Source organism: Mobula hypostoma, chromosome 7 (assembly GCF_963921235.1).
Source record: "Mobula hypostoma chromosome 7, sMobHyp1.1, whole genome shotgun sequence".
Taxonomy (NCBI): domain Eukaryota; kingdom Metazoa; phylum Chordata; class Chondrichthyes; order Myliobatiformes; family Myliobatidae; genus Mobula; species Mobula hypostoma.
The window spans coordinates 50,876,482-50,899,313 of NC_086103.1; the positions used below are offsets into that span (position 1 = coordinate 50,876,482).

General features: G+C 39.1%; 1 protein-coding gene across 1 annotated transcript in view; it reads left to right on the plus strand.

Annotated features, from left to right (window-relative positions):
• Positions 1-4,667: 4,667 nt before the first annotated feature.
• Positions 4,668-22,832, plus strand: part of ecscr (endothelial cell surface expressed chemotaxis and apoptosis regulator) — a 47,157-nt gene continuing 28,992 nt past the window's right edge. The window contains exon 1 of the mRNA XM_063053419.1: positions 4,668-4,803. Within this exon, the coding sequence (XP_062909489.1) occupies positions 4,752-4,803 (52 nt within the window). The 5' untranslated portion in view covers positions 4,668-4,751. The remainder of the gene's footprint in view (positions 4,804-22,832) is intronic.

Consider the following 22,832-nt stretch of genomic DNA (forward strand, 5'->3'; position numbering starts at 1 on the left):
AATGGTCAGCTCTCAAGGGGTAGTAATCTGCAGAGGGGATTTTAATATTAGGTTAAACCCTGCATTAGATTCTTCAAGAACAGTTATTCAGAATAAACCTCTGACTAGGAAAGTGAATTCATAGATGGAGGAGCTGGGAATTATAGATGTATGGAGGGAATTACACCCCACTAGTAAAGACTATACGCACTATTCTTTCCCTCATTCAGCTTATTCAAGGATAGACTTTTTGTTATATTTAACAAAGATAGATTCAGGATAAAAGAGTGTAATATTGCAATAATTGATCTGTCGGACCATAGTCCAATCTCTATGTCTCTAGTTCTGGAAAGGAAAATGAGGAAAACACTATGGAGGTTAAATTCACATATACTCAATAACCCGAAAGTAATGGAGAAATTAAGGGGAGAAATCAAAGAATACTTAGACCATAATGACACGGGAGAAACATCACCAGTGATGCTATGGGATATATGGAAATCTGTACTGAGAGGGAAAATTATTTCCATTACTACCCATATGAAAAAACTCAATGCACAAAAATTAGCAGACCTTCAAGGAAAATTAAAACAACTTCAAGTTGTAAAATAGCAACAAAATTAGTTCTAATTTAAAACAGGAAATTCCGAAAGTGAAAAGTGAAATTGATGGTATATACACATTAGAAACTCAAAGAAACTTCCTTTACCTGAGACAAAGGAATTATGAAATAGGAGGAAGATCAGCTAGATTATTAGCATATAAATTACGTAAACAACAAGCAGACAATACAATAAAGAATCCAAAAACAAAGCTTGTAGAGAATACAATGGGGAATATTCAAAAGAGTTTTGAAACATATTATCGAGAGCTGTACTCTCAACCCTGAGCCTCCAATGAGCCCTATATAGACACTTTTCTGAATTCTTTAGATCTACCCAAGCTCACAGATTTACAAAACGAACGCCTATTAGAACCAGTAACTCCCAAAGAACTGAATGTAGCCATCTCTAGATTAAAGGCTGGGAAGTCTCCAGGCTCTGATGGGTTTACCTCAGAGTGGTACAAATTGATAAAGTCACAGTTAGTTCCATTATTACTTAACACCTTTAATTGGATATTACAGAGAGGAGAAATTCCACGAGAGAGGTGATTATCTCAGTTATTCCTAAAGAAGGTAAAGATAAACTAGAATGTGGTAATTACTGGCCAATCAGTGTTCTTAATTTGGACTACAAATTATTTACATCTATATTAGCTCATAGACTGGAAAAGCTTCTACCTGGCTTCATCCACTTAGACCAGACCGGATTCATTCAGCAAAGACAAACTCAGGACAACATAAGGAGAACTTTACACGTACTAGAACAGGTTATTAAGAACGGGACAGAGACAATGGTGGTGGGAATAGATGCTAAGAAAGCTTTTGATTCAGTTAGATGGGTATTCCTATACATTGTATTAGAAAGGTTCAGCTTTCAAGAGAAGTTTACTTAAGTAATCCAGACTTTATATGACAACCCTACAGATCGAATTAAGATAAAATGGGGACCTCTTTGACTCTTTTATTTTAGAGAGAGGAACTAGGCAGGGATGCCCAATTTCTCCTCTCCTTTTTGCACTATACATTAAACCTCTTGCCAAACTAATAAGACAGAGCAAAATTGTAAAAGGTATCAAGGTGGCAGGGATTGAACAGAAGGTGGCACTATTCACAGATGACATTTTAGTCTATCTGAGTGAACCAGAAAAATCACTTATAGGATTGTTTACACTGTTGGATGAGTTCGGGAATATATCAGGTTATAAAATTAATGTAAAGAAAACGTACGTTTTGTACTTAAATTATACAGCATCCATAAAACTGCAGGATACATATGATCTTAAGTGGGAAGCTAAATGATTAAAATATTTAGGAATAACCCTGCCAAAAGATCTTTCAACATTGTCACAGGTAAATTATGGGCCATTAATTTCAGAGATAAAAGCAGATATACATAGGTGGAATCTTATCCCCTTGTTAAGTTTAAATTCAAGGATAAAAATGAATATTCTCCCTCGGTTACCTTACCTTCTCCGGACTTTACCTGTGGAGGTGGACGATAATCAATTCAGGGAATGGGACAAATGGATTTCCCACTTTATCTGGCAAGGAAAGAAACCTAGAATCCGATTTAACACCTTACAGTTAGGAAAGGAAGGAGGAGGTTTGGCACTTCCTTGCTTGAGAAATTATGTTTATGCTTCACAGATAACCCCTCTGTTATATTGGTGCAATAGGGAATATAAGACTAGATGGAAGGAAATAGAATTTGGATTGATTGACAGTTTTCCTCTGCAGGTCTCAATAGCGGACAAAGGATTAATGGCCCAATTGGAAAAGATTGAAAACAGCTGGATAAATCTCACATTAAAAGTATGGCAGAAGGTGGCTAATTCATGTGGAATCAATAACATGTTAAAACTTTTCAGATGGTGTGCTTATGATACCGAATTTCTTCCCAGCAGAGGAGATAGAAGATTTGAACTGTGGATAAAGAAAGGTCTTACAACCTACCTCTCATTCATACATAAAAGTTTATTACGAAGTTTTCAATCCCTGCAGGACAAACATGGGCTAGAACACAATGACTTTTTTTTGGGTATCTTCAAGTACATTATGTTAACCAGAGTTGTAGATATACAGACTTATCAACAGTAGAACTAGAATTTTTCAAGATTCTGAATTCAGCTTGCAGTTCAATACCAAGTAAATCAATTTCTCGATTATATAATGCCCTCTCTCATGCCAAAAATGTAAACACATTGTATATTAAAGAGAAACGGGAGAAAGAAGCGGGGTTGGTACTTTCAGAGGAGGCTTGGGGGAAAATATGCAGCTTACAGTGGTTTTCGACTAACTCTTTGATTTGAAGAGAACATTGTTGGAAAATATTACAAGATACTTCAAGACCCCATACCAGGAAAAATATAAAGACACAAACATGGAGTGTTAGAGAAGGTGTGGCTCCAAGGAGGCAAATCATTTCCATATTTTTTGGGATTGCCCTAAATTAAGTTTATATTGGGAAGGTATTCACAGAACATTAGTTAAGGTATTTAAGACTCAGATACCTCTGAAATTTGATTCTCTCTACTTGGGGCATGTATTGTTTTTGGAACAGAAGAAAGATATAAAGCTGCTGTAGGCCCTTTTAGCGGCAAGTAAGAAATCAATCACCAGAAAGTGGTTAAATCCAACATCACCTACATTAGAAGATTGGGATGAAATCATTTTGGAAATATTTAAAATGGAAAAGATGACCTACTCTCTGAGAATTCAAAAGGAAAAATCTTATCAAATTTGGAATAAATGGATTGAATTTATAACCCCAGAGTGAGCAGACTTTAGATGACTCACCTTATAGTTTATACTGTTTGTCTCTCCAACATAGTAATAGTGCTAACGTAAGCACTCTTGGCTCGAATGTTTACTGTTCTTTTTTTTGGAAAATGTGGAATAAACACAAGTAAAGAAAAGATCTGGGGAAATTTTGGACCAGAAGAGATACATGGAAATTAGTATTCAACCACTACTATTAATATTTTTTATAACAACTATTATTATTATTTAGTTTAATAGAGTGGAATTACAATTGCACATAAACATCTATTTGAGTGCCTAATTATTTTCTATATTATCTCAATGTGCACTTGTAAATCTACATTAATTTGTACATTCACTCACATAAAAAATGGAAAAGGTTATATATGTAAAAAAAAGTTTGTCTATTACTTGTCTATTATCTTATCCAAATAAAAATAAAATTTAAAAAAAATTGAAGTTTTGAGCACTGTCTTATGTAAACTTCCCTTTTTGACATCCTGTTGTTCATTCTTAATAGCCAGTGGCTTATGGCTTGGCAGGCAAGCACTGTTTTGTGTCATATTTGTTCTGAACCTTCGCTGTTTTTCCATGATGGCTGGAGGTAAAAAATGAGCAGCAATTTCACCACAAGGTACAGAAAATTAAAATCCTCTCTGTCTAATATATTAATATAAATGACCAAGACTTGTAGATGCCTCCTGAATTAGTTGCCAACTTTTGGGGTGTATTGGCATTTGATTGTGCGCGCAATTTTCTATTAAACTTAGGTTGCATGTTGCAAAGTAGGGTGTGATTTTTGATCTGAGCACAGTGGAGTGAAAAAAAGAATGAAGTCAGAACAATTTATAAAAGTGAAAAAAAGAAACAGCAAAGTATCTTGAAATAAACTACCAAGAGAAATGAAGTAAAGGAAATTAGATGCTGGAGATGGAAAGAACACAAAATTGCATTTACAATATATTTTCCAAATGGTCTTGTAATGATTTGGAAACTTTCTACTGTAGATATATTGCATATTCCACTTCAGAATATATTTAACACTTCAGTCTCTGAACAAATTATAGTCTGAAAAACGTGGAACATAATATACAGATGTCACATCTATTTTTAAAGAGTATTTTTGGAGCGGCCTTCAACAAAAACGCAAAGGGTGCCAAATCATTGTGAACCTTTAGATGTAAGATTCCCACACCCTGTGAATCAGAACATGCAGTAGCATTAAATAAGCAAGTGGTCCAGGGTGTTAAGTCCCATGTGATTTCATTCTACTTCCTCCCATTCTTTGAAAGGAAACACCAGAAATAATCAGAGCAGAGCCATGCATTTATTCAACATTTCCACTTGCAAACCATCTAGGACTTGGAAGTACACTTATGTAATGCAGAAAGCTTAAAAGCGTGAAAAAATGACAACTTTCAACATCACTATTTTTCTGTTTTTCAGCTTCTTTTTGAAAGGTAGGAATGTTTTATTCATAGACTATTCAGATTGGTAAAAAGATAATAGTAAATGTTCTGTAAGTTAGTTTTACATCAACCAACTTTAATTAGTTCCAGCTTCAGTGCCTATTCAAAACTTACCGAAAATGTCTGGGCTTCTCCAGCAGTATTGTTACGCATGCTTGTAACATTTTCTACATTTCTTGCACCTTGAAATGAAAAATTAATTTTAGGGTTTATCTCTTCAAAATGTTTATTTGAGAGTGATCTGGAAAATTCCATTGATGAAAGAGAATTGGAAGTCTTTGTTATTTTGCTCTAAGTTTAAAATGCTTCACTTTTACAGGGTAAAATGTCATTATTTTTTAACCTTTTTTGCATTTTCTGAACAATATTTTTATATGTCTGCAAAACATTTGTACTGAATGTGCTTCTGGTAAATTTCATTCAGCTTGATTTATTTATTAAAAATTTAATTTGTGGCAATTCTGGATTGGGTGTGTGTAATGAGCCAAGTTTCATTAGTAAGCTTAAAGGTAAAGGAACCCTTAGAAATTATTGATCCTAATATGATAGAATTCACCCTGCAGTTTGAGAGGGAGACACTAAAATCAAATGTATTATAATTGAGTAAAAGTAACTACAAAGGCATGAGGGAAGCTGACCAAGGTTAATTGGAAGGGGACTAGCAGGGTTGATGGTAGAGCAGCAAGACGGAACTTGCTGAGCAACATTGCACACAAAATGCTGGAGGAACTCAGCAGGTCAGGCAGCATCTTCGGAAATGAATACACAGTCGAGGTTTTGGGCTGAGACCCTTCTTCAGGATTTCCAGCATTTGCAGAAATTCTCGTGCTTATGGATTGTTGAGTAGCATATAAGTTCAATAGAGGTATGGGCGGGGGGAGATATGTTAGACAAAAAACAATGATCATTAAATTTAAAGAAAATAGTTGCATTCATATTCCTCAATCTATCCTAAATTACTTCAAACCCAGTTTTAGGTGTAGTCACTTTGTGTGCTGAAGAGCAATTGAGTTGAATTTAGTTTGAAAATCTTGATTGCAGGAGGAATGTTGACCAGAAAATGAAAAGACCTTCCTGATCCTATTCCAATGATACCAATATCTCTTACACACACAGATAGAATGTAAGCCTTGGAATAACGTACAATGTCTGCTGGGGTTTTATTCTCCTCTGCCATAAAATTCAAGCAATTTTATATACCTGTTCCTCACGTACAACAAAACATAAGCAGTGGGAAAAATGCACAGCCTTATTTGGTCAATTATCTTTGTACCTGCTGCTTACCTGGCAGGCATGTGTGGATGTCATCCATAAAGAGGAGGAGCCTAAGGAAATGCCATCAGTCTTTTTTGGAAATTTCAACCCACCACAGAAGAGAATTTAAAGTTCTTGAACTGTTATACCCAGACAATTTCTTTCCACAATCAGTGCATATACCCATGACCATCCCTGCCCACCCCATCCTTTGCAGCTTGATTGAGTAGCATGATAGAATATGGGAGGTCACTGAAAGCTACCTCATTTTTCATACTTTTTTTCTGCAGTGAAAGAACAGTTTGCTTTATGTTACAGGATGAGTAATCCAGAGACTTGGATTAATGAACTAGACACAAGTTCAAGTTGCATGAAAATTTGAATTCAGTTAATAAAATTAAAAATAAAAGGTAGTTTTAGAAAAATTGACTATGAAAAAAGTTGATTTAAAAAAAACATCTTACTTACTGATACTGCTCTGGAAAGTAGCATCTCTCATCTTTGTTCTGTCTGGTCTTTTGGCCATAGACCCATCATAATGGGAATTCCTCTTCTGAAATGGACTATCAATTCTGTCATTAAAACCCAATGCAGGAAATGCTGAGCGATCAGGCACCGCTTTGGACAGAGAAGTAGAGCTGATGTTAACTCTGCTTTTATTTCAGATTTCCAGTATCTGATGATTTCAATTTTGAATTTTCATTAGAACTTCGATTGTATAAAACTGATCCAAAATCAACAAAATCAATACAAGATATCTATGCGTTGGCCCAAGAAATGGGTTTCTACATGGTAAAGGCATGCTGAATATAATGAATCCTGCAAAGTATTCTATCATGCCCCAGTACCTTGGAAATGTGAAAGGTATGGAGGAGTTAGATACCTGCTCACTGGCCTGTTCCTCCTGCCAATGATATTAAAGTGACATTTCTGGTCAATGATGACTCCAGCTTGTTGATGGTAGGGGAGTTGGCAATCAATGTTATTTAATGCCCGAATGTTACCTAAGGCTTACTTCAAACAGCCATAGATTGCTTCATTGGCTGGGGAGTTGCCAATGGAATTTTAATATCATGTGACTGTAATAAACTGCCTCACTGCTCATCACTGGTGAAACAGCTGAAGATGGCTGGGTTTAGGGCATTGCCCTCAGGAATGGATGCAGCATGCCTTGGGGCTGAAATGATTGATGTCTGACAGTTTCAAACATCTTCCTTTTTCAGGTTGTGTCTCTGCCTACTAGTGCTTTCTCCTGCACAGCAGTTAGATTCAGATTCATTTATTTATCACACGTACATCATAACATTCAGTGCAATGTGTTGTTGCATTAACAATCAACACATTCGAATGGGAAAGAATGAGTTGCAGGACCACAGGGAAATGAGGAACAGAGAAACGGAACTAATACATGTGCTTCTTTGTGAGCTGTCATGGATCCAATAAATTGAATGGAAACTGGATGAAGCCAAACAGTTAGGCTGTTTTGCTTTTCAATAAATTCCTTGCTAATCCTATAGCTCATTCGCTTTCCCACCCAAACCCAGTATCTATTGATGAGCAAAGGGTCCAAACATCTATCAATCTCAACCTGGAATATATTCAGTAATTGTACATGAACATCTCCAGGGTGAGTTTTAAAGGTTTATAACATCGCACAAAGGTATTTCTCCTCTTTCCCATCCTAAATGGATGACTTTTAGTCTGAGATTATGACCCCAATTTTAAACGCTACTACCTAAAGGAAAGTGCTGGCAGTATCTAACATGTGAATTACTTTCAGATTATTGTTTTTCAAACATCAGTAACTCAGCCAAACATTGACCAATTCTGACTGTTCTTAAATGAAAACCTCACACCAGCATTCAGTCTAGTAAATCTACATTGCACGACTTCACAGGTAAGTGTATTTTTGCCTAGGTATGAAGTGCTAAACTGCACCGTTTGCTACATCAGACCGGACAAGGTCCTAAGGAATTGCAGCATGGCATTTCAGACCATAAGACCAAAAGACATAGGAACAGAATTAGGCCATCTGGCCCATCGAGTCTGCTTTGCCATTCAATCATGGCTGATCCTTTTGTCTATCTCCCCTTCAGCCCCAGTTCCCAGCCTTCCCCCTGTAACCTCTGATGCCATTTCCAATCAAGCACTTATCAATCTCTGCCTTAAGTACACCCAACAACCTGGCCTCCACCGGTGCATGTGACAACAAATTCCACAAACTCACCACTCTTTGGATAAAGAAATTTCTCCACATCTCTGTTTTGAAAGGGCACCCTTCTATCCTGAGGCTGTGCCCTCTTGTCCTAGATTCTCCCACCATGAGAAACATCCTAACCACATCTACACTGTCTAGGCCTTTCAATATTCAAAAGGTTTCAATGAATTCCCCCCTCATCCTTCTGAATTCCGGTGAGTACAGGCCCAGAGCCATCAAACGTTCCCCATATGATAATTTGGCCTAGAAATTCAGACATACTGAATTGTTTTGCAATTAGCAACATAGGCACAAGTCATTCTTTTTATGAAGCAAAACTTGATTATGATGATTTCTTCATTGATCATACTACATCAGAAAATCAAATGGGCACTTTTGAACCCCTTTAATGTATTTACTAGAATCCAGTCCCTGGGGCTATCCACAGTACCACTAGTCCATCCCCAAAACTCATGACCACAAAGGTGTCCATTGAGACCTAAACTTCTCTCTAGCCTCGCAGACCATGATACAACCTATCCAAGCCATGATCTTCTGATCTACTCCCCAACAGCTGGGCCTTTCTCCCACATCATTCTGCACAAACACAGATCCAACCCAAATCATGGACTTAGCTGCCATTTTCGTTTCTGTATTCCCAAACAATGTGGAGTGCAGCTAATCAATGACCCATACACTATCCTCATTTTTCAAACTCCTGTATTTTGCCAATGAATTTCTAAACCCTTACAACTCCTTGCAGTAAAAATCAAAATACTACCTGCAGTTCAGATTGCTTACTGTATTTATGCGTCGACTTTGTTTCAAGAATTCAGTACACCAAGATCATCCTCACACCTACTGGTTTCTAAACATTAAAACTTACAAGGATTGTTTTATTTTCCTCTCTTCTTTTGATCAGATAAACTCCCTTTTTGCACTACTCTCTCTACCAGTTTTTTGCCCATTATTTCACCCGTCTTTAGGCTTCATGCTAAAATAATGGTCCACTGGAAGCAGTACTCATTTATACTCCTGCCCTGCCCTGCTATCTTCAATCTGATGCAGAAACTGGTAGCTCTGGGAGCGCATGATCAATTCTCGTATTTTAGCTGTGATTTGCATGGCTGGATTAGAGATAATCTGAATTTACCTCCATCATTAGAGATGAGTTAAGGGTTCCCAATTTCTACCCTGCGACAAAGGTATTCTATCTGAAAATCCTTAGTCACTTTTGTAACTCACACATTCATATGAAGAAGAACAGTGAATCTGTTTTAGGTTATTCATCCTAACATGATACAGCATTGTTTTTCTTCAATTATTTTGAGATACTTTCCTTTCCTCTATGCATCCAATGCAAGACGGAATATCCATAAATTGAATCTTCACTTTATAGATATACAGTATATATAAAATAGTCTACTTATTTGCAGATTCATGACAATATTGATTTCCAATGTTATTTGGTAGAATATTGCAGAATTGCTGTTCCTATAAAATAGGACAATACCTCAGATGCTTCCTTGATGTCCTGTTTTTCCAACTAACTCAGAGACCTGACATTGAAGGATGGATTTTTCAAGCCTTTCGCTATGGAAAAATAACGCACTGTTGGAAGCATCAGAAAATCTTGTTTCAACTACCACAATTTCATAGCCAGTAAATTCAAGGGTAAATAATTACACCCAGTAAACTTATGAATAATCTTATGCAGAACAAATGACAGAACGTTATACTTTACAGCCTTTTTGATTTTTTGTTTTGCTCTTTGCAACCCAGTATCAAAATCAAACAGGTACACATTATGCACCTCTAGCCTAATATTTTGTCTATGTGTTAAGGCTTTTCATTTAGTTTGATTATTGTACAGCTATGTTAGAATGTGAAGTCGTCAATGGAGTGCCCTAGGGCGTGGTATTAAGATGGTGATTGTTCCCAACATGTATCAGAAATTCAATGGAAAATTTCTAAAAATGTCACAGGCAGGGAGGGGCAATACCGGGAAATTATTGAGCCGGGAGTTCTCTGTTGCAGCTTAAAAACAAACAGAAAAATGCCTGAGACAAAATAAAACAAAGGGAGATGAAGATTTAATACAGAGTAAATTAAATTACTGCACATAAGAAAAAATATGAAGCATATTCAAATTAACTGCTGACCAAAAATCTTGAATGAAATTAAAACTGCATTGTATATTCCAGTAGATTGAACATAGAACAGAGAAATCTAAGCACATTACAGGCCCTTCAGCCCCCAATGTTGTGCCAATCATGTAACCTACTCTAGAAACTGCCTAGAATTTCCCTAGCGCACAGCCCTCTATTTTTTTAAGCTGCATGTATTTACCTAAGGCGCTCTTAAAAGACCCTATTGTATCCACTTCCACCACCGCCACCGGCAGTACATTCCATGCACCCACCACTCCCTGTGTGAAGAACTTCTGACATCCCCTCGGTACCTATCTCCAAGCACCTTAAAACTATGCCCCCTCATGTTAGCCATTTCAGCCCTGGGAAAAGGCCTCTTCCGATCCACACGATCAATGCCCCTCATCATCTTATATAACTCTATCAGGTGACCTCTCATCCTCTGTCACTCCAAGGAGAAAAGGCCAAGTTCACTCAACCTGTTCTCATAAGTTACACCCTCCAATCCAGGCACCATCCTTGTAAATTTCCTCTGCATTCTCTCGATAGTATGCTTCTTTGCTCACTTCTTTCTGATGGGTTTCTACCAAACTTCAGTCTACCAGCTCAAGATATCTAAAAACAAAATTGGGAAACTTTAAGTGTTAGTACTACTACTTTCATTTGGCGTTGTGGCGATTGCTTGGTCGGATCAACCAATGAAACCAGTGACTATTTTTGTTCCAACTGCCAACTGACTGTACTGATTTAGGGAAATCTTGAAATTATACTTGTGTTTTAGTTTCACAAACAGGTATTCACTTGCACAGATTTATTTATAAGGAAGTTGATTTGTGCACTGCAATAAAAGTAGTAACAGTCAATGTAGTTTTTAAAAATCATTTTATTATTTATAAATATTAACCATGTGCAAGTGATTGAACAATTTTCTTTCACAATAAATTCCTATGCACAGCTGTTTGTTTCAAACAAAAATGTTGTTCTAGGTTACCTGTCTGAGAGAGATCATGGATATTTTTAAAAACAAAATAAAAAAATGTATGCTATTGGGGACTTGTGAATGTCTACACCTGCCATGCAACATGTTAGAGGTTTCAAAACCAACAGTACAGCTGAGACGTGTGCAAGGAAAATTCTGCAAGGAAACCTGTAACCACTCCAACTAATATCATTGTTGTGTACACACATATAAATATCCTTTAAACCTCTTCCATGGAACTACATCTGGAATTAATTTACTAAGACAGCAAAATATTCATGATAAGTACCATGTCTTCCAGTAAGTAGCTCAGGACACACACCTCAGTCTTTGGCACTTACAGTTTACTAGTTTTAATCCAGGGAGAAGAAATACTACCTCTGCAGCTGCCAGGAAAATGCGAGCCATTCAGGGAAGAGATCTGTGTGCAATACACAATAGAGATGGTGAAGCAAAGATTCCATTGTTTAAGCAGGTTTGGGAGGAACACTTTTCAATACCATCTGATAAATGGTCTAAATATGGCTGTAATTAGCAGTTTTGAAGTCAGCTGCAGTAGTTCAATTACCCTTAAAAATCCTGGTGTAATCTTCTGCAAATCAAGGACATGCAGAGAGATGAGTAGCAGTACACACTGCATGGTGTCCAGTGCCGGGGTCCCAACTTGGCTTCCCCAGCATTTTAACAAGGGATCCACTTCTCCCATCCAAGGAGGACTGCCACCCAGAAATTAAGAGAAAAAGAGTTAATTATTCAAATATTCTAATTTAATGTGTTTTCTTTCTGGTTCCAAATACAATGTTGGAAAATGCATGGTCATGCACTTTGGTAGTAGAAATAAACGTGTGGATTATTTTCTAAACGGGGATAAAATCCAGGAATCTGAGATGCAGAGGGACTTGGGAATCGTTGTGCAGATCAACCCTGAAGGTTAACTTGCAGGTTGAGTTGGTGTTGAGGAAGGCAAATGCCATGTTAGCATTCATTTCAGGAGGTCTAGAATACAAGAGCAGGGATGTGATGCTGAGGCTTTATAAGGCACTGGTGAGACCTCACCTTGAGTATTGTGAACAGTTTTGGGCCCCCCATCTTAAAAAAGATGTGTTACCATTGGAGAGGGTCCAGAGGAGGTTCACAAGGATGATTCCAGGAATGAAAGGGTTATCATATGAGGAATGTTTGATGGCTCTGGGTCTGTACTTGCTGGAATTCAGAAGGATGAGAGGGGGATCTCATTGAAACCTTTTGAATGTTGAAAGGCCTAGACAGAGTAGATGTGGAAAGGATGTTTTCCATAGTAGAAGAGTCCAGAACAAGAGGGCACATCCTCAGGATAGAAGGGTGCCCTTTCAAAACAGAAATGCGGAGACATTTCTTTAGCCAAAGGGTGGTGAATTTGTTGAATTTGTTGTCACATGCAACTGTGGAGGCTAAGTCGTTGGGTGTATTTAAGACAGAGATTAATAGGTTCTTGATTGGACATGATATCAAAGGTTACGGGGAGAAGGCTGGGAACTGGGGTTGAGGAGGAGACAGAAAAAAGGATCAGCCATGATCAAATGGCGGACCAGACTTGATGGGCCAGATGGCCTAATTCTGCTCCTGTATCTTATGGTCTAACATATTTAATCAAGATTCTTCAAAAATTTTAACAATTTATTGTTTCTGCCAGCAGGATGCTAATATTGACACATTGTTACACCTTACTGGGCACCTCCCAGTGTGGAGGGTCAGCTTGATCAGCCCTTTGGATCGAAGCCCAGTAAGGCAGGGCCATAGGTGGTGAGCCAGTTCCATGACTTGATTTGGCTAATTGTTGCATCCTTTGTAACTTGTATGTGTCACTCTGCCACATGTTTTCATGAACCTCTTGATGATATTCTTATTTGATAATGCAAACATGAGGAAATCTGCGAATGCTGGAAATTCAAGCAACACACATCAAAGTTTCTGGTGAACGCAGTGGGCCAGACAGCATCTCTAGGAAGAGGTACAGTCTGAAACATTGACTGTACCTCTTCCTAGAGATGCTGCCTGGCCTGCTGCGTTCACCAGCAACTTTGATGTGTGTTCTTATTTGATAGTCTGGTTCGCTTATATCATGGGTGAACAATCATTGGTTTTCGGGTTGTCGAAGGGCTGGTGGAAAAGTCTGAATATGTCAATATTCTGAGGTAGATAACATCACTTAGGTTATTGTTTGTCTGGCTTTGCCATCAGGCACTTGTTCACCATCAGTACGGTTCAGCATGACATCAGGGACCAATGGATGAAAAAAATGTAAAAACATAAGGAACAATACAGCACAGTAGAGCCCCTTCGGCGCATGATGTTGTGCCAACCTATTAACCTACTCCAGGATCAATCTAATCCTGCCTTCCTTCATAGCCTTCCATTTTTCTTGCATCCATGTGCCTATACAAGAGTGTCTTAAATATCCCTAATGTATCTGTGTCTACTACCATCCTGGCATGCACCCACTACTATGTGAAAATAAAACTTCTCTACCCTATACTTTCCTCCAAAACACCTTAAAATTATTCCCTCTCATGCTAGCTATTTCTGCACTGGCTATTCATCCAATCCAAGCCACTCATCATCTTATATCCCTCTATCAAGTCACTTCTCATCCTCTCCACTTTAAAGAGAAAAGCTCCGTCTCACTCAGTTTCCTCATGAAACATGTACTTTAATCCAGACAGCATCCTGGTAAATCTTCTCTGCACCTCTTTAAAGCTCCTACTTTTTACCTCTAACAAAATAACCAGAACTGGACACAATAGTTCATGTGTGGTCTAATAAGAGTTTTATTGAGCTGCATCATTACCTCATGGTTCTTGAATACAATCCCCAACCAATAAAAGCCAACACACCATACATCTTCTTAACAACCCTATCAACTTGCACTGCAAGTTGAGGCATCTATGGATATGGACTCCAAGATCCCTCCTTTCCTCCACACTCCTAAGAATCCTGCTATCAACCCTGTACTCTGCCTCCAAGATTGATCTTCCATAGTGTATTACTTCACACTTTTCCAGATTGAACTCCATCTGCCACCTCTCAGCCCAGTCCTGCTGTAACCTTCGACAACCTTCTACACTATCCACAACACTACCAACCTTTGTGTCATCTGAAAACTTACAAACTCAACCTTCCACTTCCTCGTCCAAGTCATTTGTAAAAATCTCAAAGAGCAGGGGTTCCAGTACAGGTCCCTGCAGAACCCCACTGGGCACTAACCTGCAGTCAGAAATATGCTCCATGTACTACTAACTACCCTCTGCTTTCTATGGTTTAGCCAGTACTGAACCAACATTCCTTGGTCCCATGCCTCCTTTCTTTCTGAATGAGCCTACCATGGGGAACCTTGTTGATCACCTTACCAAAATCCATATACACAACATCCACTACTCTACTTTCATCAATCTGTTTTATCACTTCCTCAAAGAATTCAGCCAGACTTGTGAGGCAAGATCTGCTGCTCACAAACAAACTGACTGTCCTTAATCAGTCCATGCTTTTCCAAATGCTGTGAGCCTAAGAATCCTTTCCAACAGTTCACCTATTATTGACATATGGCTCATTTGTCTTTTATTCCCAGGATTATCCCTATTACCTTTCTTGAACAAAGGGATAACATTTATCACCTTCCAATCTTCTGGTACTACTCCTGCAGTCAGTAAAAATGCAGAGGTCATTCCAAAGGAGCAGCAATCTCTTCCCTCGCTTCCTGTAGTAACCTAGAGTAATTCCCATCTGGCCCCACAGACTTATCTATCCTAATGTTTTTCAAAATTTCAGTACATCCTTTTTTATTGTTAGCTTTTTCTATGATAGCCTCATATTCCTCAAGGTCTCCCACACTGGTGATACTGAAAAAATATTCATTTACTTGAACCTCAGGCACATTTCCTTTTTTATCCAGATTGGCCATCATGCCCCCTTCTAGCTATCTTAAGTCACTTCTTAAGCTCCTTCCTGGTTACCTTGTAACTCTCAAAAGCACTGTCTGATCTTTCCTTCCTAAACCTTAAGTAAGCTTCTTTCCTCCCAGTGATTAGATGTTCCACATGTCTTGTCCTCCATGGTTCCAACACCCTACCATCCTTTTCCTGGTTTAATGGGACAAACTTATCCAAAACCCCATGCAAGAGCTCCTTAAACAACCTCCACATCTCCATTGTGCACTTCTCTGAGCATTTCCAACTGTTCCCATTTTATGCTCTCAAATTCCTGTCTGATCCCTCCCATTTAAATACTTTTGCATACTATCTACTCCTATCCCTGTCCAAGGCTATGGTAAGATCAGGCAGTCGTGGTCATGGTCATCTGACCAGTTTCATTGACCATAAGACAAAGGATAAAAATTAAGCCATTCAGCCCATCAAGTTTCTCTGGCATTTTATCATGGCTGATTTACTAACCCTCTCAACCCTATTCTCCTGCTTCCTCTCTTAACCTTTGACATTCTGACTAACAAAAAACCTTTCAAATTTCACTTTAAGTATATCCAATGACTTGGCCTCCTTAGCCATTCCACAGATACACTACCGTCTGACTAAAGAAATACCTCTTTATCTCTGTTATAAATGGATGTCTCTCTATTTGGAGGTTGTGACCTTTGGTCCTAGACTCCCCCACAATAGGAAGCATACTTTCCACATTGACTCCATCTAGGCCTTTCAATATTCGATAGGTTTCAGTGAGATTCCCCCTTCACCTAAACTCCAGTGAGTACAGACTTGAAACCATCAAACACTCATCATACATTAACCCTTTCACTCTGAAGGAGTCAGAGGAGGCTCACAAATTGTTCTTCTACCAAAGAGCATGACCATCCACTTGCCAACACTATATTCCATCTGCTTCTATATTTCCCATCCTTCCAATCTGTCTAGATCCTTCTGCAGACTCCCTGCTTCCTCAACACTATCTGCCCCACTACCTGTTTCCGTATCATCCAGAAACTTGACTATAAAGCCATCAATTCCATTTTCCAAATCACTGACGTATAACTTGAAAAGAAGCAGTCCCAATAATGACCCCTGCGGAAAACCACAAGTCACTGACAGCCAACCAGAAAAGGCCTCCTTTATTTCCATTCTTTGCTTTCTGTCAGTTAGCCAGTCTTCCATCCATGCTAGTATCCATTGTGCAATACCATAATCTCTTATGATGTTTAGCAGCCTTATATACGGAACCTTGTCAAAGGCCTTCTGAAAATTCAAATGAACAACATCCTGCCTGTTATTTCCTGAATGAATATCAACATATTTTTGAGGCAAGATTTTCCTTTAAGAAAACCATGCTGACTTTGGCCTCCAACTGTGCATCCATGTACCACTAAACTTCATCCTTAATAATGAACTCCAGCATATTCTCAACCACTGAAATCAGCCTAACGCTCTATAATCCATTCTTAAACATTGACAGTTTTCCAGTCCTTCAGAACCATTCTGGAATCTAGTGATTCGTGAAAGACCATTACTAACGCCTCTACAATCCCTTCAGTTACCTCTTTCGGAATCCTGCAGTGTAGTTCATCTGGTCAAGCTGACTTATTGACCTTCAGACCTTTCAGCTTCCCAAGCACCACCTCCTTCGTAATAACAACAACACTCACTTCTGGCCCCTGACACTCTTGAATTTCTGGCAAACAGCGAGTGTCTTCCACAGTGAAGAATGACGCAAAATACTTATCAAGTTCATCCACCATTTCTTTGTCCACCATTACTACTTCTCCAGCATCATTTTTCCAATGGTCCAATATCTACTCTTGGCACTCTTTTGCTCTTTATACTTCTTTAAAAAAACTTCTAGAAGCTGCAGAAGATCGTGAACACAGTCCAGCACATCACCCAAACCAATCTTCCATCCTTGAACTCACTTTACACCGTATGCCGTCGGAGCAGTGCTGCCAGGATAATCAAGGACACGACCCACCTAGCCAACACACTTTTTGTCCCTCTTCCCTCCGGGAGAAGGCTCAGGAGCTTGAAGGCTTGTACGGCCAGATTTGGGAACAGCTTCTTTCCAACTGTGATAAGACTGCTGAATGAATCCTGACCCGGATCTGGGACGTACCCTCCAAATATGTGGACCTGCCTCTCGGTTTTTTTGCACTACTTTACTTTCCCTTTTCTATTTTCTATTTATGATTTATAATTTAAATTTTTAATATTTACTATTGATTTGTACTTCAGGGAGCACGAAAAGCAGAATCAAATATCGCTGTGATGATTGTACGCTCTAGTATCAATTGTTTGGCGACAATAAAGTATAAAGTATCCTCTTTTATATTATTGCCTAGCTTAGCTTCATGTTTCATCTTTTCTCTCCTTATGGTGTTTTTAGTTGCCTTCTGTTGTTTTCTAAGAACTTCCCAATCCTCTAACTTCCCACTAATTTTTGCTATATTATATGTCCTCTCTTGCTTTTATGCTGTGTTTGATTTCCCTTGACAGTTATGGTTGTGTCATCCTCCTTTTAGGATACTTCATCTTTGGGAAATGTCTATTGTGCACCTTCTGTATTGCTCCCAGAACCACTTGCCATTGCTGTTATTCCATCATCCCTGCTAATGTCCCCTTTTAATCAACTTTGGCCAGCCCTTCTCTCATGCCTCTGTGATTTTTACTCCACTGTAATACTGTTACATCTGACTTTAGCTTCTCCCTCTCAAGCTGCAGGGTGAATTGTATCTTATTATGATCACTGTCTCCTAAGGGTTCTTCTACCTTAAGCTCCCTAATCAAATCTGGATCATTACACAACACTCAATCTAGAATTGCCTTTCCGCTAGTTTGCTTAACAACAAGCTGCTTTAAAAAGCCATTTCACAGACATTCCACATATTCCTTCTCTTGGGAATCCTGATTTTGCCTATCTACTTGCATATTGAAATCACCCATGGCTATCGTAACATTGTCCTTTTCACATGTCTTTCCTATCTCCTATTGCAATTGATAGCCCACATTCTGGCTTCTGTTCTTAGACTGAATAAAACTCTCATCAGGGCCTTTTCATCCTTGCAGTTTCTAAACTCTGCCCACAAGGATTCTACATCTTCTGATCCTATGTCACCTCTTCCTGAGGATTTGATTTCATTTTTTACCAACAGAGCCACAGCACCCCCTCTGCCTACCTGACTGTCCTTTTGATTCAATGTGTATACTTGGATGTTAAGCTCCCAGCAATGATCTTCTATCACTGCCAAGTACTAGATCCAGCAAGACCTCTCCTCTAGTTGGCCTGTTCACATATTGTGTCAGGAATCCTTCCTGGAGACACCTAACAAATTCTGCCCATCTAAACCTTTTGCTCTAAGGAAGTACAAATCTATATTAGGAAAATTGAAGTTACCCAAGACAACAACCCTGTAATTTTTTGCACATTTCTGCGATCTGCTACCTGACCTAGTCCTCTGTGTCTCTTTTGCTATTGGCAGGGTCTATAGAATACTCCAAATAGACTGATTGCTCTATTCCTGTTTCTCACTTCCTCTTCCACTCACTCAGTAGATCATCATGTGATAGCTAACCAAAGGTTTCCCTCTTATGCAGTGCAGCCCAAAGTCACTGAAACAGATTAACCATTCAAAAAACAAGAAATGATTATCCTGAAGATTCTGCCAAACGCAAACCCACTACAGATGACCCTATATTTTTCTAGTGTCCCATATTGGATTGCAATGTTTCATTTTGTACTAATATTGCCAACCCAAAATTCTCTTAATTTACTTTGAAATGTTTGAAGGAGCACTCGTGAAAGATATGGTGTAGCATTCACTTCCAGATTATAGCAGTGAATGAATGTTATTATTTTGGATTCTGTTATCCTGATACAACCAGAACTGTGCCAGCACTCTTCTTAAAATAACACGTTCAAAATATCTGCTGTGGTTAGTACTGTTGTACAATGAGAATACCTAAGGCACAACCTGTTACAGAGTCGTCAAATGAGTTCAAGACGAACCAACGATGGGCAGCTTAGAATTTATTTTGCTCTTTGCTTAACTATTCTAAGGTCATGAGTTAATTTACAAAACAGGTTGTTCTTCATCAAAAGATCAGGTGCATGGGCCAGTCTTCTTTCTTTTTAAGGATGGTTATTGGCTTAGAGGCAATTCTTCTCTCTTTTGATTGGTCTGCTTAGTATCCACTTGTCTGATCCAGACCAGAGGTGCCATTATTAATCAGCAACAACCTGTAAATGGAACAGACTGAATATGGCATTAGATAGTGTACAAGGAATACACTAAATGGTCATTATTAGCAGTCATGCCAACAAGAAAAATTATTGTATATTATATTCATTACTAATCTTAGTATCAAATTTGACAAATAGTTTATTCACCCTGTAGGACTTTTTGCGTTCTGTGTTCATTAGTTTCTTTGTAAAGAACTTGATAAATGTAAAATCAGAGTGTGTGCTAATATTGCTCAGTCATTGCCCTACTTTAATTGGAGCTCACAACAACCATATGTGAAGGGTGTATGCAAGGAAAGTAAGATTGGAATGCTGTTTTGCTGGTCTCTTCTCCCTTTAGCCATAATTCTCTGAGAGTTATGGACTAGCAAATGAAACATGATAGTCATTAAATTTGTCACTCAGAACCACTGAGACAGTTTAGCAGTATTAAACTAATTTATGCAATACCATTACAAACATGTGCTAAACTTGCATTCATACATTGGGGAAGAAAATAATAAAGAAACACCAACATGTATTTTAACTAAAAAAAACACAATTGCATCTTTTGGACACCAGCTTCTTTTGCATCTAGAGTGTATATTTAGCTCGACTCAAGATAAGTAATAGTTAGATGAGAATATGCCAATTGTAGAAGAGACCAAACAAAATAAAAACAAAAGAGTGCATTCCTTCATTTGCTGGTATACATATTCAGATTTCGCCACAATTGTAAAATATTCAGAGCCATGTTACTTAGGCAGGGAACACCACAAGAGTCATTTTATTCCCCTCATTAACAGAGATATACAGTTTACAAACAGATAGCTAGGAAAAATGCATCTTAATTCATTATGGGTATCTTTGTATTAAAGAAGCTTAAAGTTTGCTAGCTGTTGTGATCTTATACATTAACTGCACAATAAAACAGTTGGTTCAGCAACTTCAAGTTTAAATAGAACAAATCTTAAAATATCAATGGGAGTGATAGGGAATAGTAAAAGGCTAGGAGAAATGAAATTCAAGTACATATTCGAGAGTACCACATCCATTTTTGTTTAATTTTAGACATGTACCAGAAATTCAGTAGCTCTTAATGTGGGTGGATTACTGTGGGAAAAATATGCTGTTGGTGGGGTGGTGGAAGTTTTGTATTACTGGCGAGTGGGACCAGCTGGATGCTCTTGCATACAACATAGCGGATAGGCCAATTAGTTGGGCCAATGTCTATCATTTAAACTCTGTTATTCAGCATTATGCCACTAGATGGCAGATGCTCCCACAAAATATAGACTATAGCAAACCAACAAACTACCAAACCCTTTCTGCTTTAAGCCTTGCAATGTCTTGAGGTAAGAGAGTGATAAAGAAATAAACCATTTGCTTATTTGCGATGGCAAGGGAGGGAAGAAACACTCCACACAACCCAGAAGCTCTAAGAGGTAATAACTGCAGCACCTAATGAACCCATCTAATTCCTTAGGCTGAATATGGCTCCAAATCATTACAGGTGATCAAGCGCTATCTTAGCATGTCAAAATTCTCTGGTATTTAACAAATTACATACTTCCATAGTTTATGTTCACACTGCCTAAATCTTCACTTATCTAAATCATGCTCTATGTTTGATTCCCATTTTAATCCATAAACTGCATGATCTTCATCCTTGTGGAATTAGCTTTCACCCATATTTTCAGGTAGAGTGAACTAGGACTTTTCAAATGAATTGTTATCTCCCAAGATAAAATGTCCTACTCTAAATCTTTTCTGATACTAAGTACTTCTCAAGTATCACATCATTTTCCTCTGTGACTTCCATGTATTTCATTACCTCACAACCACGAGTGGTGAATTCTTGGATTGTGGGAAGTAATTTCAATAGCCTGTGGAAACAACCATGTAGTTTGTAATTGGATTTCAATCTCATTGTGCAATCAGCATGCCCACTTTCCATTGCTAATTACCATGGTTACAGTCAGAGCTAACTCTGCTGCTGAGTGCCTATGTATGTCAACAACGGCAGATTATTGTCAGTAACACACATCAAAGTTGCTGGTGAACACAGCAGGCCAGGCAGCATCTCTAGGAAGAGGTACAGTCGACGTTTCAGGCCGAGACCCTTCGTCAGGACTAACTGAAGGAAGAGCTAGTAAGAGATATGAAAGTGGGAGGGGGAGAGGGAGATCCAAAATGATAGGAGAAGACAGGAGGGGGAGGGATGGAGCCAAGAGCTGGACAGGTGATTGGCAAAAGGGATACGAGAGGATCATGGGACAGGAGGCCCAGGGAGAAGGAAAAGTGGGAGGGGGGAAAACCCAGAGCATGGTCAAGGGGTATAGTGAGAGGGACAGAGGGAGAAAAAGGAGAGAGAGAGAAAGAATGTGTGTGTATAAAAAATAACGGATAGGGTACGAGGGGGAGGTGGGGCATTAGCGGAAGTTAGAGAAGTCAATGTTCATGCCATCAGGTTGGAGGCTACCCAGACGGAATTCAAGGTGTTGTTCCTCCAACCTGAGTGTGGCTTCATCTTTACAGTAGAGGAGGCTGTGGATAGACATATCAGAATGGGAATGGGATGTGGAAGTTAAATGTGTGGCTACTGGGAGATCCTGCTTTCTCTGGCGGACAGAGCGTAGGTGTTCAGCAAAACGATCTCCCAGTCTGCGTCGGGTCTCACCAATATATAGAAGGCTACATCGGGAGCACCGGACACAGTATATCACCCCAGCTGACTCACAGGTGACGTGTTGCCTCACCTGGAAGGACTGTCTGGGGCCCTGAATGGAGGTAAGGGAGGAAGTGTAAGGGCATGTGGAGCACTTGTTCTGCTTACAAGGATAAGTGCCAGGAGGGAGATCAGTGGGGAGGGATGGGGGGGAACGAATGGACAAAGGAGTCATGTAGGGAGCGATCCCTGCGGAAAGCAGAGGGGGGGGACGGAAAGATGTGCTTAGTGGTAGGATCCCGTTGGAAGTGGCGGAAGTTACGGAGAATAATATGTTGGACCCGGAGGCTGGTGGGGTCATAGGTGAGGACCAGGGGAACCCTATTCCTAGTGGGGTGGCAGGAGGATGGAGTGAGAGCAGATGTGCGTGAAATGGGGGAGATGCGTTTGAGAGCAGGGTTGATGGTGGAGGAAGGGAAGCCCCTTTCTTTAAAAAAGGAGGACAGCTTCCTCGTCCTGGAATGAAAAGCCTCATCCTGAGAGCAGATGCGGTGGAGACGGAGGAATTGCGAGAAGGGTATG